This window comes from Trichosurus vulpecula, chromosome 7, assembly GCF_011100635.1.
Source record: "Trichosurus vulpecula isolate mTriVul1 chromosome 7, mTriVul1.pri, whole genome shotgun sequence".
In the NCBI taxonomy this organism is placed as follows: Eukaryota; Metazoa; Chordata; class Mammalia; order Diprotodontia; family Phalangeridae; genus Trichosurus; species Trichosurus vulpecula.
The window spans coordinates 16,631,645-16,649,623 of NC_050579.1; the positions used below are offsets into that span (position 1 = coordinate 16,631,645).

At 43.2% G+C, this 17,979-nt stretch overlaps 1 protein-coding gene across 1 annotated transcript in view; it reads right to left on the reverse strand.

Annotated features, from left to right (window-relative positions):
- The window catches only part of DGKG (diacylglycerol kinase gamma), a 229,009-nt gene that overhangs the window by 26,773 nt on the left and 184,257 nt on the right, over nucleotides 1–17,979 (reverse strand). Inside the window, exon 28 of the mRNA XM_036768121.1 lies at nucleotides 8,329–8,530. Within this exon, the coding sequence (XP_036624016.1) occupies nucleotides 8,329–8,530 (202 nt within the window). The remainder of the gene's footprint in view (nucleotides 1–8,328; nucleotides 8,531–17,979) is intronic.

The following is a 17,979-nucleotide window of genomic DNA, read 5'->3' on the forward strand; positions in this document are numbered from 1 at the left end:
AGGAAGCCAAGGATCAGAGAAATCAAATGACTTGACCACGGTTGCCCAGCTAGTGGATGTCCAAGGCAGGATTCAAACCCAGAATCTAGAGAATCAAGTACTTCAAACAGGGATATCTTTCCTTTATTCCACACTGTGCCCTTTGCCCTGGCTGAGAGAACTTTACAAAGGTTTCTCTCCACCCCTCCTTCAGCTTCTCAGCCCCTGATTTTTAGGGGGAAGAAATTTAGCGGGAGCTAATCCGACCTGACTCCGTGATTACACAAATCACCTCGTGGTTCAATTCAATTCATAGTGTAATAACATGATAGACTTCAAGATGGAAAGGAGCTTAGGGGTCACTCCTTAGACGCTAATGCTCTCATTTGACAGATAACAAAACTGCGACTGGTAGAAGTCAAAGGATTTGTCCAAAGTCCAACAGTTAATCCGTGACAGAGCTGGGATTCAAAATCAGGTCTTTTATTCCAAATACATTTACCACACCGTTGCTGTTTAGTCCTTTCAATCATGTCTGACCCTTCATGACCCTGTTTGGGGTCTTCTTGGCAAAGGTATGAGAGTGCTTTGCCATCTTCTTCTTTGGCTCATTGTACAGATTGAGAAACTGAGGCAAACAGGAGTAAATGGCTTGCCCAGGGTCACACAGCTAGTAAGTGTTTGAGGCCAGATTTGAACTCGGGAAGAGGAGTCTTCCTAACTTTAGGCCCAGCACTCTGTTCACTGTGCCACCTAGCTGCCCTTACCACACAATTCAACATTTATTAAGGATTTGTTATGTGTCAGGCATTGAGCTCTAGATATGAGGATAAAAAGGAAACCAGTCTCCCCTCAAAGAGCTTACATTCTCCGGGGTGGGGGTGGGGTGTTTAAGTAGTTTATTGTCTCTAAAATGAGAGGGCTAGAGTCTCTGATCTTTCCAGGTCCCCTCTAGCTATCATAGTCCGTGATTGTCAAGTTTATAAGGCTGGAGTTCTTTGGGAATCCCTGCCCCAGCTGCTTAAGCCAGATTCTCAGTCGTAGCAGGCTGCTTTATGCTCTAGCTTCAGCACTAGTGAAATGAGACCCGGCAAGCACAATGGAACGATAGTCTCATAATTATTTTCCCTTTCTTGGTCCATTGGTTCCTCAACTGGGATTTGGAGACTTCTTGGCGGCTAGAGTCGATTTCTTCACGCTTGACTTTGGAGGCAAGAATCCCCTTAATTATATCCACACATGGATGATAGAAGAAAGATGGATTAAACAGCATATGATTCTAATATGGAACAGCCAATGGGGGCAGGAAATAGAAGAGTTCTCCCTTCTCTTGAGTGAATTCTTAGCAGTCAATGGCGTAGACTTGATGTTTTGTGTATCTCACCCAGAGGATGAATGTGATTGGTTTGCTCCTTTGCCTGGAATGCCAAACTAATGAGGTCAAAGTCACTAGCCTTGTGTGGGACCAGTCAGTAGCCTCAATCCATTCTTCTAGGGGCTGATTTCACACAGAGTCTTGTAAGAGCCTGCCATTGGCCAGGACTGAAGATGGAAGAGGGAGCACAGACGGGTCATGCAAGACAGTTATTGCTGCTGGAAAAATGCCTCCAAGTGGAACTCAGCATCAGAGGATCCTGGGTTACTGCTGGAATGGAACTTGGAGGCTATCTTGGAGGCTGTAGATGAGGAAACTGAGACCCAGAAAGGTCATAGGATCATAGACCCAGAACTGGAACGAAGACCATCCAATCTTCTTTTACAGATAGAGAAACTGAGGCCCAGAGAGGCTAAGGACTTGCCCTGGGTCATACAGGTTTTACAGTCAGGATTCACATTCAAGTCCTATGGCAGTACCCCAAGATGGATTTTATTTCAAAGCCTTCATGTACCCCTATTGTATACTGTAAACTCCTTGCAGCAGGGACTCCTTTGGTTTTGCCTTTTTTAAATCCCATCACAGTGCCAAGTAAACGCTTGTTGAGTTGGAGTCAGATACACCAGCCCCTATGAGACACACTGTCTTTGCCCAGTAAATTTGACTGACATTGGATAAACTGTAGCATTAAAAATATGTAGGAAACAAAGATGTGTGTTGTGTTGGGGCTGGCCAGTCAGTGCTGCTGGATGAGGCTTGGAGAGCTTCAAGGTTCCTAACCCAGATTTATGAGGGTTTATGCCATGAGAGGAAGACACTAAGGGAGTAGTGGTGAGAAGGCTGAATTGGAATCTGAAGCCCACGTTTAAACTGTGGCCTTGCCACTTCCCAGCTCTGTGACCTGGGGAAGGTTGCCCCACCTCTCTCAGCCTCAGTGTCCTTGTCTGTAATATGAAGATAAAAATTCTTCTACTCTCTACCTTACACGGCCATTGTGAGGATCAGATGGGAAAAATGATCAATTGACAGGCATTTATTAGTTACCTACAGCATGCCAGGCACTGTATTAGGTAATGGGGCTAAGAATGGAGAATGAAGCAAGCCCGAATCCCAAAGAGCTTACAGCCTAATGGGGGAGACATTAACTAGATACGTAAGTACATATAGGATCAATATGTAGAGAATACATACAAATGAATGACAAGATAGTTTGAGGGGGAGGCGCTTGGAGGTGAGGGGATCTGAAAGGCTTCATGGAACACCTTAAAGGAAGAGAGGGGCTGTGGGAGGCAGAAGTGAGGACGGGGTGGATTCTAGGTATGGGGGATGGCCAGATCATGCATGGAAAGTGCTTTGAAAATTGTAAAGTACCATGCTATTGTCAGTTGTGAGAGTTGGACTAGTCACTTGGAAGCAAGATAAGATAAAAGGGCACAAGGCATCCTAGTTATTGTCTTTTTCATGGAGCAAGAGCCATCTTTTTGGTTTTCTGGTTGATGGTGTGGGAGTTGGGAAGCCAGCTTCCAGCCAAGGGTGACTTGGCTCACACTGAGATAATGAAGAGCATGCTTATTGACTGCTGAGCTGGAGGAGCCACTGAATCAGAGCGAATCTTCTCTTCTAAAAGGGGATTTCTTGGTGCTCTCCAGGTATTATCATGATTGGTTGGGATGATAGTCCTTCTTCATCATGGGGACCCCATCAATGGTCTTCCCCTTTTGTATCTATTCTTTCCTGATCTTAGGCAAATGAGTACCCTCGGATGGACATGTCTGGCTTCTTCAGGCAACCTCATGAATTCAGAAGGAGGCCTGGTGTCTCATGAGATTGGAGCTGACTGGCAGAAGGAGTAGTTGATTGAAACAGATGCCAGAATGGTTGACTATGAAAGCAGATTAGCGTGGAGTTCAGACAAGGTTTGGTTTGGAGCCGATTTAGTCCCAGGGAGCCTGGCTTCTGGTGAGAGAAGAGGTGTGCCTTTTCCTCATAGTCATCTGCTTGTTAAGCCCTTGCCAGTATCTTGGGATGATTTTAATTATAGCAAATTAGACAAAGGCTCACGAGCCTAGGGATGCCCCCCCCAAAAGGTGGGAAGCAAAAGGGTACTCAATGTACGATATGACTCAGGGATGGGACAGGTAATTTCTTCCTACACACACAAGAAAGGCTGAACATAAAAAACTCAAAGTACACATGAATAGAACAGGATTCAGTTATTTAACTTATAACTACAGTTAACATTTTCTGGGAGGAGAGCGCTATCAGAATGCATAGCAATCTGTACAATCGTTGATCAGGTATTTTAGATTTCATCTCAACTTTGCGTTTGATCCACCCCATACCAGGCTTCCACTGAAGCAGATGACATAAAGGATAGAATAGGAAACTTGGAGTCAAGGAGATCTGGGTTCATATCCTGCCTCAGGCACTGTTACTAGCTGTGTGACTTTGGGCAAGTCGCTTCATTTCTCTCAGCCTCAGTTTCTTTGTGTGTAAAATGTGTTTAATAGCGCTTCCCTCATAGGGCTCTGAGGATACAAAGAGATAATATAAAGCTGGTTTCCTCTGAGAATGTAGCCATTTTGACTGGCTAAAAGATGCTTTAAGAGACCATCTTTTATACATGTATACATTTTTTTGATGGCAATTTCCGTTCTCCATAGCATGGCAGCCTTCCTTTCGGGAATAAAATTTAAGAATGATTTTTAACCAGATGCCGCCATCCTTAATCCTTTGAGCTAGGTGAATGAAGAACTCTCAAAATATAGAGATGTAGCAGAAGAAATCCAACCTATACGGGAACCGGATGCGGTCCCTATCATCACCATCATCACGTCTGCTACTGGAGCGGCTGGCCCAAGCATGCTTTCAGCAAGCCTACAGAAGCTCACACCCCAATACTTGTATTCAGTTATAAATAAGCAGTTAATTTATCCACCAGTGTAATAATTTGTGGAACATTAAATATAAGAGCAATCTCTGGATGGCAGCTTGCCCCAGGACCATCTCTAGCTGAACTTCACTGAAAAAAGAGGAGGAGGATGAGATGATCAGAGAGTGGCAGCAGCAGACATTCATGTTAGGCTTTGAGTGCCGAGCCCAGGCAGGGTCTGCTAAAGTGCTTTCCTGAGCCTTCTCTTCTTCTCCCTCTATACTATTTCAAATGGCACCTATGTATTCAATGCCTTTATGCTATTGATTCTTATTTGTTCAGTCCTGACCTCCAGTCTCACAACTTTTTTTTTTGGAGGGGGGAAGGCAAGGTAATTGGGGTTAAGTGACTTGCCCAAGGTCATACAGTTAGTAAGTGTCAAGTGTCTGAGGCTGGATTTGAACTCAGGTCCTCCTGACTCCAGGGCTGGTGCTCTACTCACTGCGCCACCTCGCTGTCCCCAGTCTCACATCTAATGTACATCTTGAACCAGATGTCCAGTACATATCTTGGACTCACCATGTCCTAAACTGAGCTCATTCTCTCTGCCCTCAAACTATACCCTCTTCCAAATTTCCCTGGCACTGTGGAAAGGACCAGCATCCTCTCAGGCTCCCAGGCTCCTCGGTGTCATCCTTGACTCCTCAGTCTCTCTCACCCTGCCCCCCCCCCCCCAAATCCAATCTATTGGCAAGGACCACTGATTCTACCCTTGTGATATCTGTGGTATATGCCTCCTTCTCTCCTCTGACATGTTCAACACACTGGTGCAAGTCAACAAATCAACAAGCATTTATTAAGCACTCACTGTATAGTCAGGCATGGTGCTAAGTGCCAAGGATGCAAATGCAAGCAAAAAGACATTTCCCAAAGAACTTATGTTCTAATAGGGGAAGGCCACATCCCCAAAGAAGGTAAAAGTGAGAGGGGCAGAGCTAGTGCCCCCATGGGGCTATGAAACGAGCCCAGAGAGTGGAGCTCAGAAATGAATAGGGAAGTTCTGGAGAGGGCTGAGGATATGGGGGGCAAGGGGAATGGGGCTGGAATATAATGAATATAATTCATTGTCACAATGTCCAGTAGGCAGTTGGTGATTTGGGACTGGAGTTCAGAAGTGAGTGACTAGGACCAGATATAAAGATCTGAGATGATAATGATGCCTGTGGGAGCTGATAAGGTAACCAAGTGAGAGGGTATAGAGAGAAAAAAAAAATGAGGGCCTGGTACAGTCGGCCCAGGGCCACATGCAAAGTCACTGAGACTGAGGGAGCCTGGGGTGAAGACCCTCACGACTTTATTCCTGGACTATTACAATATCCTCCATGTTGATCTCCCTGCTTTAAATCTCTCCCCACTCCAGGTCATCCTCTCTGCTGCCAAAGTGATCTTTCTAAAATGCAGGTCTGACTATGATACCCCCTCCCCCCATTCACTCAATTCCTGTGGCTCCCTGTTGCCTTTGGGACCAAATGTGACATCCTCTGTCTGGGTTTTAAAACTCTTCATAACATGGCCCCTTTCTACCTTTCCAGGCTTCTTACACCTTTCCATTATCTAGTGACACTGACCTCGATGCTCCTCCCACACGACACTCAGTCTCCTGAGTCTATATTTTCCCTGGCTGTTTCCCATGCTTGACATTCTCTCCCTCCTCACCTCTGCCTCCCGGCTTCCTTCAAGTCTCAGCTAAAATCCCACCTTCTGCAAGAAGTCTTTCCCAGGTTGCCTCAATTTTAGTGGCATCCATCTGAGATGATCTCTTGTTCAGTTGTTTTTCAGTCTTGTCTGACTCTTGGTGACCCCATTTGGGGTTTTCTTGGCAAAGATACCAGAGTGGTTTGCCATTGCCTTCTCCAGCTCATTTTACAGGTGAGGAAACTGAGGCCAAAAGAGTTAAGTGACTTGCCCAGGATCACACAACTACTTAATATCTGAGGCTGGATTTGAACTCATGACTATGAGTCTCCCTGATTCCAAGTTCAGTGGTCTCTACACTGAACTACCTAGCTGCTCCACTATGCCATCAGTGGCTATTAAAAAAAAGAAACAGTCCCTGCCCTCAAGGAGCTTACATTCAATTGAGAAAATTAATGATGAATTAAGGTAAACCACAATCAACGCAGGAGAAGTATCCTAAACTGTGTAGGACAAATCTGTCAGACAAGTGCCTCAGGTTGAACCAGGGGATTTTGCAAACCCACAGAGGGTTTGCTTATTCTTTTCCATCATTCTCCAAGCTGGGGTGGTTGTGGTGGCAATCGCCTGACTGTCATCCGAGCGAAAAAGGATATGAATCCAGTGTAATGAATGAGATCATTTCATTCAGTGGTAGGGAACTTGGGTGTCAGCAATGATCTCATTCCCTATATATAGTGGGGTCACTTTTTGAGTGAAAGCAAATGAGCCATAATCTTGCATCTACAGTCTTAGGGTCTCCTGCACTGGAATCAAGGAGCTATTGAAAAAATTCTCCTCAGTTATTTTGCCCAAGGGGAAGAGTCAGACTGTTGGCTTCCTCAAATCACAGGTTTCTGAGCAGTGGGGAAAAAGTTCATTAGGTCTCCAGGCTAAGCGCTGCCCTGTGTGGCTGCTCTGGGGAAGAATGGGAAATGGAGTCATTTTTAGCCCTGGAACCTCATTCTAGGTATGGGGTCTGGGAGGGGAATATAGACTTGAAATTTCCTGTACATGACTGTGAAGGCGAATTAGCATACGGTATCATCTTAGGTCAGTCACCTCCTGCTTGAAGAAGGGGAAGAGAGGGGCTCAGAAACTCCAAGGGAAAAGGGAAGTTGATGTGATCAGAAACTGACCAGAAGCCTGCTTCCTCAAGGGATAGAATGATTTTCATTGTCTAAAGAGAAGGACACTCAACTGATGACTTTTCTTCTCTACGTATTTGAGAAGAGACATTGACCAGCTAGAGCATATTCAGATTAGAGCAAACAAGATGAGGAGGGGAGTGGAATAAAATGTCATAGGATGCCTGGTTGAAGGAACTGGGAATGCCTAACTAGAAGAAGAGGACTGATGGGTTCAAATCCTATCTCTAATGCTGACTAACAGGGTGACTTTGGGCAAGCCATTTAATCCCTCTGGGCCTCAGTTTCCTCATCTGTAAAATGAGGGGACTGGATTAAATGGCCTTCGAGGTCTCTTGAGCTCTTGATCTCTGATCTGAGGATCCAGGATAACCCAGTAGGACATTCTATCCTTACATTGAGCCAAAATCTGACTGTCATTTCTACCCCATTATTCCTCATTCTGTCCTCTGGGCCTAGCAATAGCAAGTCTCAGCCTCTTTCCCAGGATAGCTTTTCAAATTCTTAATTAAGGGCTTAATAAATTATTTTTCATTCATTCCTTTATTTATTGAAAGAAAACTCTCCTGTCCCTCTTAAGTGTTCTTTTCTCAAGGCTAAGTGGATCTGTTGCCTTCAGGTGTTCCTTACAGGGCATGGCCTCTGGTTCCCTTCAGAAGTTGATGTTCTGAACTCCAGACTGTTCTTGGCTTTGGGTCATGTGGTCATGATACAGCACACATGGAATGGAAGCCAGACCAGCTCTCCACCTGCTTCACCATACTACTGATATCCTTCCTAAAACGGATTCCTGCAATACTCCCTGGTCTGACCGGGGCAGAGGGCCCTGGGACTATCCCCTCCTATATTCTGGCTGTTATGCTTCTTTGAATGAAGTCCAAGATTTCCTTACGAAATTTGAGAGGCAGTGTGACTGACTAGCTAAAGAGCTGGACTCGCAGTTAGGAAGACCCAGGTTCAACTTCCACACTCTGATACACACTGGCTGTGTGACCCTGGGCAAATCACCTAACCAGTGCTCTTGGCAACTCTCTAAAGAGGGGGTCAACTTACATCAGCAAAGGGAGTTTCTCCTCTATATCCATGAAATCACAGGCGTAGTCCCTGTCCCTCCCCCTTGGCCCAACTGCCCTCTGAGGGGCCTTCCATCTCTAATACGATGATCGAAGACCTCCGGCTGCCATTGGTCAATGAGGAGTGTTATTAGAATGTTAGCTTACCTTGGATACAGAACTTCAGCTCCTTGGGGTCTGTGATTGTTCCTCCCCGAGACTTCCCTGAACTCTTGTTCCCTAGGAGGGAAAATCTCCGCTGTTTCTTTTCCTCTCCCCAGAGGTTGGTGCCTCCATATGCACTGGGAATGTTGAGTACTGCGATGCTCTCCAGCAAGGTGCCCTTGAGGTCCAGGGTGATGCCATCACACTGTGGGGCAGATGGACAAAGTCAGGGACCAGCTGCTTCAGAACGTTCAGCTTCAAGGGTGTGGATGGATTATAAGATCATATTATGTGTACTGTGCACATGTGCATGCGTGGACATCCACATATACCCCTAGGCACACACACCCAGGCATGGAAAGTGGACTGGGTAGTCCGGGCAACTTTCAGAGATGGAATATCTCTGTTAACAGAGGCAATGTTATGCTATGGCATAAAGAACACTAACCAAAGGGTCAAGAGACTACGTTCTCACCTCAATTCTGACTAGCCATGTGATGAGGGCAGCTAGGTGGCATAGTGGATAGAACATTGGGCTTGGAATCAGGAAGACTCATCCTCCTGAACTCAAGTCTGGCCTCAGATATTTACTAGCTGTGTGACCCCGGGCAAGTCACTTCACCCTGTTTGTCTCAGTTTCCTCATCTGTCAAATGAGCTGAGAAGGAAATGGAAAACCCATTCAGTATCTTTGCTAAGAAAATCCCAATTGGGGTCATGAAGAGTAGGACAAAAAAATAAAACAACAAATTTCGGCATAACTGGAAGAACTGCGTCCCAGTTATAGAATCTCAGAACCTCAAAGCTGAAAGGACCTCAGAAGCCATCTGGTCCAATCCGTATCCAATCCAAACCAAGAATCCCCTTTTGACAGTGGATCCCCCAACAAGTTGTCTTTCACACTGTGTTCACACACCCTTCCCTAGGGAGGGAAAAGCCACTCCTGGAAACATCTCATTCCACTTGTGGACACCTTGAATTGTTTAGAAGTTCTCTTTGCCTCTTTGAAATTTCTACCCATTGCTCCCACTCTTATCTTCTGGGATGAGGACTGAACAAATTTAATGCCTCTTCCACATGGCAGCCCTTCAGATCCTTGGAGACAGCTAACATATTCCCCACAAGTCTTTTTTTTCCCCTCCAGGCTAAATACCCCTAGTTCCTTCAACCCATTCTTTTGTGGCTTTAATGGGAGGTCTTTCCCTGTCCTGGTTGTCCTTCTCTGCACTATCTCCAATGTCCTTCCTGAAATGCTGCAACCAAGTCCTGAGGACTTAGGATTGGCACCATTTCAGCTGCCATCACTCTTGGGCAGGTCTATGCTCCCACACACTTGGACTGTAATTGGCCCCTACCTACCCTCTATATCTACTGCAACTCATGCAGATATCAGTTAGAAAAAAATAAATTTGGGGAGGAGCAGTGGCAAGCCAGACCTGCAATCTCATTGTTGTAGAGGACTTCTGGTGAGACAATTCCCTCTATCAACAGAGATTGGCAATTGTTCTTCAACTTATGGTCTTAGAAGGGCGACTGAGAGATGAATTTGTTTGCCCAGGGTCACTCGGAGAGTACGGGAGAGTATGGAGCAGAGATGGGCTCGAATCCATGTCTTCTTAATTCAGAGGGCAGCCCTTGACCCAACCCCCCCGCCCCCATGCCAGGCTGCTTCTCATGTTGATATCATGTTCAATTCAAATTTCAATACAACACATTTTTTTAAAAGCATGGGTGCAAATATAAACTCATTTGTAGAACTTTAGGAACAACAACGAGGGTCAATTAGGAACAGTCTTGCTTCCTCTGGCAGAGAGAAATAGTAAAGGTAAAGAAAGTTGGCAGGCGCTCCAACTAAGCCCTTAGCACAATGCCTGGCACACAGTAGGCACTGAATAAATGTTTATTGACTAACTGAGAGCATTCACGAGTGAAAATAGTAGGATAGCAAACAGAGGAAAATTGGAAAACATCTGCCAGGATTTTTATAACAAACCTTTCCCCCTCATATTAGAGCCATCGAGCACCCTTGGACTCTAACATCACTGTCCCAGATATGCTTATAGAAGAGGTATAAAGGGCACCAAAGAGAACAAATGTGAGGAAATGGGACAGATCTGACCAAGTGTACAAGTGTACATAGTGGAGATCACACAATCATTAGGGTGCCGAGGGATCACAAGGTATCCAAAGTTTGGGTTTGGGGGAACGAAGGAGAGAAGGCACATTAGGATCAAAGACGACATGATAGGATCCCAAGTCTTAGGATCATAGATTTAGAGATGGAGGTCACACCCTTCACATGACAGTTTAAGAAACTGAGACACAGGCAAATTAAGTGACTTGCCTAGGGCCACATGGTTAGTGAGGGTCTGAGGTGGGATTAGAAAGGAGGCCTCCTGGACTCCAAGTCTAGGGCTTCATTTATTCTCTGTGCCTTGGGACAGCCATTAGCATGAGATAGGGAAGAATGAAGAATGAATGATAAAGGATTACTTAAGGGCTCTTTCATGTGCAAAGGGAAGGAGGAGATGGACAGATTTAGAAGGAACCTGGTGTTGCATCCCTCTGCCATTTTCCAAAGCCTTGAGCTACCACCACTTCCAAACCATCCCACAGCCTTTCTCCTCTGCGATCTGGAGTCACTTTAATTTCCTTCAGAATCTGAGCTTGCTTCGTGGCCCTGCTGTCTTCTGAGTGAATCTGAGGGAGAGGCCAATGGAGGTTGGGAGCAGAGCCTGCCAGGGAGAGTGGTCCTGCCCCTCGGGCCTTTACTGAACTCCCTTCTTTCCCTGATCCATTTCCATGACGTCACCCAGTCCCCCCTGGCCCATCCTGGGGCCTGGGCTTCAGGCAGCAGCATGTGGAGGGCGTGGGGGAGGGGATGGAGGCTGGCTCCCTTCCCGAGCCCGGAACAGTTCAGGAATGTGTGCTATGAGGAGGCCCAGGGAGCTCCGCTCTCTCCCTATGCCTGCCTCCCCCTGCACACAGTCGGTGGGCACACAGGCAGCTGTCCGGGCCACTCAGCGTTCATCTCTTTACAAGAACAGTGCCTCCTGTTCTGGTTTCATTGCCTGCCAAGGATGAAGGGTTTGTTTTGTTGTGGGCTTGGTTGGTATAGAGGTAACCAGGATCCAGGATGAGAGAGGTCAAAGCGTATTCCTATGAAAGTCAAATGCTCAGGAGACTCAGGCCAGGGCTGTGAGGGTTCCCTAGTCCCTCCCTCTTCATCTCCAAGGTCCCTGTCACCTTGAAAAGTCTGTAATTCTAAAGATCAGCTACGCAACATTAAAAAACAGTAGGAAAAAACCTGAGATGGGGACGAAACAGGGCAATCTTGTTACTACCTTACTAAATTTAATATATACTTTAAAAACCCCCAAATGTACATTAACAGAAGCTTAAATTTTTCATACAATTCTTTTATTTTTGATCTTTGTATATTGGAATATTTGGGTTGCAATAAATAACTACCAACAGCAAGCAACAATTAAGCACCTACTGTGGCCAGGCACTGGGGATAAAAGGATGAAAATGTTTATCAAGGAAAAGTAAGTTCATAATAAAAATAATCAATTACGCTAGGGAGGACCACAAAATACTTTCTGTTAGGGGTTCATTCTTTCCACTTTCCCCCGATCCCCACCCCCAGCCCCAGTGGTGGCAGTGGGGTATGAGAAGGTAGGGGGAGGAGATGGTGGAATACGTGGGAGGGGGTGGAAGGTAGTGGATGGAACACAGGACCCTTCCACAGCCCCCACCCGTCGGTTCACATTTCCTCCAATTCTCTGCTCTTGATGACCTGAAAAAGATGGCTCTCTTGAACTCCTATGGGACATCTTCCTCAGCTGAAAGACTCGAACTATTCCATTTTTAAAGGTCTCCAGAGAATGAGATTCTACAACTTTCTGTGATGACCTATTTCAGTATTTAGTGTTCTTTTTGGTCAGGAAATTGTTTTTTTCTATATGATCTTTTGTGGAAAGACTGTTCAGCAATCTGACTTCTCTCCTAGCTTTCTCCAGAAACCCATGGGTAGAAGATTTATTCCTATTAAATTCATCTTGTTAGATTCAGCCCATCATTTTAACGTGTCAAGATATTTTTAGATACTGACTCTATCCTCCAATATGTTAGCTGTCCCTCCAAGTTTCATATTATCAGCAAATTTTATTATATTTATATTTATATATATTTTATTATAGCTATTTTAATGTTGATGAATTATGAAATATATGATAGTTTTTAATATGTTGTATGGTTATACAACATATAAACACAGTATACTGAAAGCTTAAAATATTTTTAAAATTCCTAAATAGAAAGAAATAGAATAGACATATAGAAATAGAAATAAACAGAAAAAACAGAAAATGTAACTTTTGTTTTCCAATAAACACAGTTAAAAACTATGCCTCACACTTATTTTCTAGGACTATAAGACCTTCCATAGTTGTAATGAAAATAACAACTCCTATATTTCCTTCATTTGTGACTCCCACTTCCAGGTCACCTATATCTGTCATAGTCATCATAGAGAGAAGAGTTGTAAACATTTCCTCTTTCCTTGGCTTTCATTTGATTTGGCGTTTTGTGCAAACTGAATTTCCACTTGATGTCCACAAACCTATTTTCAATTCCAAACTATGCAGGGCACCTTCAGTATCACAAACATCTTCAAATGGAACACAAGCCAGTTCTCTTGGACAATGACGCATACCAGCCATAATGACTAAATTCCTAGTGCAAGTCTTCAAATCTTGTGATGTCAGCCACACTGTTCATCAACAGGGAAATGTAGTTCCGGTACAAGTAGGGGGATATGGCGGTGGTGAATGAGGAACAAGACACTAATGGATGAGAATAAATCATCTTATCTGCAAATTGGACAAGCTTCCCTTCTCTGTCTTCATCCAAGTCCTTGACAAGAAGATTGACTAGCCCAGACACAAGATTCCCGCAACACTCTACAGATCCTCTTCCATGTTGACATTGACTCATTACTGATTACTCTTTTGGTAAAATTATTCAACTACTTCTGGATTCACCTAACTTTGCTCTCATGTCACCCCCATTTCTCCATCTTGTCTGCAAGAATAGAATGAGAAATTTTGCCAATGCTTTGCTGAAATCTAAACAGATTATGTTCATAGTATTTTCCTTATCTAGGAATCTAGAAACTAACAAAAGGAAATAGATTAGCTGAAAATGACCTATTCTTGATCAAGCCACTCAGGTACTTTGTGATCACTGCTTTCCTTTCTAAGTGCTCACAATCCATCCCTTTAATAACATACTCTAGAATGTTGCTAAGAATAGAAGTCAAGTAAACTGGCCTATAGTTTAAAGACTCTACTTTCCCTTTTTTGAAAGTCAGGATAGGTTTTGTTTTCCTATAGGGCTATGGCATCCATCCTGTTCTCTCAGATTTTTTAGAGATCGCTCACAGCAAAGGGTACTTCGAATAAACTTTTCTGGGGATGTGTTGTTTCCCCGTTATAAAATATAAGTTCTCTGATGTCAAGAACTCTTATATTTTTGTCCTTGTATCTTCAGCGTCTACTGCAGAGACTGCCGCATTTTTGTTGTTGCGGATGTGCAGTTCTGTTGGTCTGCAGAATTCCCAATGAGGAAACTTCCTCTTCCAGGAAGTTGGCATTTATTCTGCAACTTGTAGCTGTAGAAAGTTGCCTAGGGGGTAATTTTCTAAGATTAAGTGATTTTCCCAGGGTCCCAATGGCACTTCGTGTCATCTTCCTCATTCTAAGGTCAACTCTTATCCATTATACCGCACTGTCTAGCAAGTTACTTAATAAAATATTGTTTAATGAGTGAATGAATAAAGAAATCCTTTCATCTGAGTAGATATCCTAGCCTTTCTTTTATTTTCCTCTTGCTCTCTTGCTTTAAAAAACTAAAAAACAAAACTCTTGTTCCTATTTGTCACTAGACCCTGCTCTTTCAGAGTCTGAGTGGTCCCGTTACTGACATTGGTCTTATAGGATAGGTTCTTTTGGAACCATCCTTTGTTATTTGACTTTGCTTTCATCTTCTTTATATCTCTTTTAAAAATCTGATTTTGTCAGTGAGTTCCTTGTGCATCTACATTGGTCTCTTTAGGTGGCCATTCCATGTATAGCATAACGTTTGTGGCCTCATCCAAGTCAGCGATTTAAAAAAAAAAAAAAAGGTGAATCGTACAAGTACAGATCCCTGGACACTTCACTAGATACCTTCCCCAAAGTGACCTTGAACTGTTAATGACTATTCTTTGGGTCTGCCTAATCAACCAGTCCTTAAACCCACCAAACTGTATCTGAGCCAAGATGGTCCAGATGAGAGCTAAGACCAGCTCCCTTTCATCACCTTGAAATATTAAAAAGTAAAAGAAAAAATAAAAAAGAGAGGGAAAAAAGAATCACAATGAAAATCACAAGAAAGATGGAATAAAATGAACAAACAACAAAGAAGAGGCCACAATACAATGAATAAACATTATATGTTAAAAAATGATCCCAGCAACCCCTCCTGCAGAAAGAAAACACTGTCTATAGTGACTAAAATTGTCTTGGAATAAGTAAGTGTGATTGCGCATTGAATTAAAGAACTAAAGGAAGATATAAGGGAATAAGCAAAAAGTAGAGCTCTCAAAGAAGACTAAAAAAAGACAAATGATGGAATCAATTATTTCGAACAAATCACAGGAATCTCACTGAAGCCATGGACGCTAAAAACTAGATTGGCAGATTTGGAACTCAAAAGATGTAGAGATGGAGCAAAAAATATCAGGCAAAATAATAAAAAAAAAGGTAAAATTTGATCGAGATCTCTACAAGCCAAAGCCATTGGCCTTGAAAAGAGAACTCAGTGATACACTCAGAGAATATCCCCCCAAAATAAGGTGAAAAACAAAAATAATGATAATTATTATATTAATACAACAATATTTATATAGCATTTTGTTCTGGGAATAAGATTCCGTAGATAAAGACATTTCATCCCTGTGAAAAGAAAGGATGGTAGAGAGAACCTAGACCTATACACTTATTGGGTTGGAAAAGGAAGTATAACAACAGAATTACAGTAAAAGTGGAATCAAGGAGTATAGGCATGGGCTGGATAGTAGGGTGGGAAGCGGTGACGGTATCTATGTGAAAACACTGGGATCAAATTATTTCAAGCAAAATAGATGTAAGTGACATGGAGCCAATTTTTAGTAATATAACAGAATTTGACAGGGGGAAACATTTAATTATTTTAACCTTGAAAGGCAAAATTGCAATGAATCATTTATTGATCTGTGGGTGTCTTCATTGCATTTGTTTAATTTTGCATAAATTTGCATCCCTAGTGAACTACAAGCCCTTTGAGAACAAGGAATGCCTTGTTTTTGTCTTTGTAGCCTTGCAAAGGCTCCAGTTCCATTTTCTTCTGTTCCATTTTTACTTCCTCTAGAAGCACATCTAGGATTGGCTGTGATGTGAGAATCTAAGTATGGCGACTCCATTCTCCCTGATGGTGAAAAGGATTTGTCATAAAAAGCATTTGCAGATCATTCTTACCATCTGGTTGTTGACCCCTTTCCAATTTCATCTGTAAATTCCCCAAGGATGACTTTAAGTTTTTAATACCAATATTCCACTGGTATCTTTCTGTCTTTTTTTTCCTTTCCTTTTTTCTTTTTTTCTCTCTCTGTCTCTTTCTGTCTCTCTCTGTCTCTGTCCCTCCCTCTCGCTCTTTCTCCCTCCTTCCCTCCCTTCCTCCTTTCTTTTTTTCTTTATTTCTTTCTTTCTTTCTTTCTTTCTTTCTTTCTTTCTTTCTTTCTCTCTCTCTCTCTCTCTCTCTCTCTCTCTCTCTCTCTCTCTCTCTCTCCCTCTCTCTCTCTCTTTCTTTTTTCTTTCTTTCCTTCCTTCCTTCCTTCTCTTGCTGAGTCATAGCATATTCCAGTTTATGAAAAATTGAACATGAATGTTTATCCAGGGAGCAGTGTAAAGGGTGCATGGTAGGTGTGAGTTGGCTACAATGAATTCCGAAGAATGATGGAGACTAAACTTAAACCGTGTTCAGTTCTAGTTGTTACCTTCTAAAATATTGACAAACTGGAGATTGTCCAGAGGAAGGTGACTGGGGTGATAGTAGATGTGGAAAGCATTTCATATGAGAACAGGTCCAAGGAGCTGAGGATGTTTAGAACCCAAGACAAGGAGAAAGCTTTGGGAGTGGGGGTGGTGGGGGTGGCTTCAAGGGTTTGAAGTGCTCTCGTGTGGAAAAGGGATGAGCCTTGCTCTGTGTAGCACCAAAGGACAGACCTGGGACCAGCCAAGATAATATCCAGTGGAGGCAGATCTCAGCTCCAAATGTGGAGGAACTTTCTCACAGTTAGCGTCATGCAACAGTGGAGTATCTCCTTAGGGAGGTGGTGGCTTTCTAGTTCTGGAAGTATCTGAGCAGAAGCTGGATCGCCACTTGTCAGAATGGTTGTAAAAAGGAGGGGTTTGAATGGATGAGCACTTACTAAGGTCCCTTTCATAGACCTGCGATTTCAGTGGGTCAGGGAACTCCTCTACCAAATGCAGGTTAGCACCTGTTTTGCAAGTTGTAGCCTTAGACCAACGGTTCTTAATCTTTTTTTTTGTGTCATTGACTCCCTGGGCAATCTGGGAAATTCTCTGGCCCCCTTCTCAGAATGTTTTTAAATGTATCAAACATGTAGGAATACAAAGCAAATGATTTATATTGAAATATAGTCATCAAAATATTTTTTTAAAAATTAAAAGTTCATGGATGCCAGGTTAAGAACTCTTGCCTTAGAGAGTGACCTGGAGCATTGAAAGGTTAAGTGATTTTCCCACAGTCAAGATGTATCAGAGGCAGAGCATGACCCCAGGTCTTTCAGACTTCAAAGTTGACTCCATCCACTACAGTGGTTTGACATCGCTCCAATAGAAACAGATCTACTGCCTGCCTAGTGACTCTGAAAACCACAGATTCACATTATCTATGTTTTATTGTATTTTTATTTACTTTGTAAAATTATGTTTTAATCTGATTTGACCCACTCAGGAATGTTGAGGATGTGATGTGTGTGTGTGTGTGTGTGTGTGTAAGCATATGCACACAGTATAAATGTATACACATAGCATGTGCATCTGTATATGTGTGTATGTATCTAACTGCTAGGTGGTGCATTGGACCTGGAGTCAGACAGACTCCTCTTTCTGAGTTCAAATCTGGCCTCAGATTCTTACTACCTGTGTGACCTTGGGCAAGTCATGTAAGTCTATTTGCTACAGTTTCCTCATCTGTAAAATGAGCTAGAGAAGGAAATGGCAAAGCACTCCTGTATCTTTACAAAGGAAACTCCAAATGGGGTTATGAAGAGTTAGACATAATTCAACAACATATATATATATATACACACACACACACACACACATGTATACATATATGTATGTACACAAACACACACATACGTGTATGTATGTACATATTCATATACACATGTATACACATATACACATATATGCCATGCTGAATTTAGATGCTTTTTATAGGGCCTCTGCCTGACTCCTGGCCCGTGCCCATCCCCCCTCGTTTGTCCCACTGAGAAGCAATGAAATTGGGAAGGAGGTTTCGAGAAGTAGAATTCTGGCCTGTG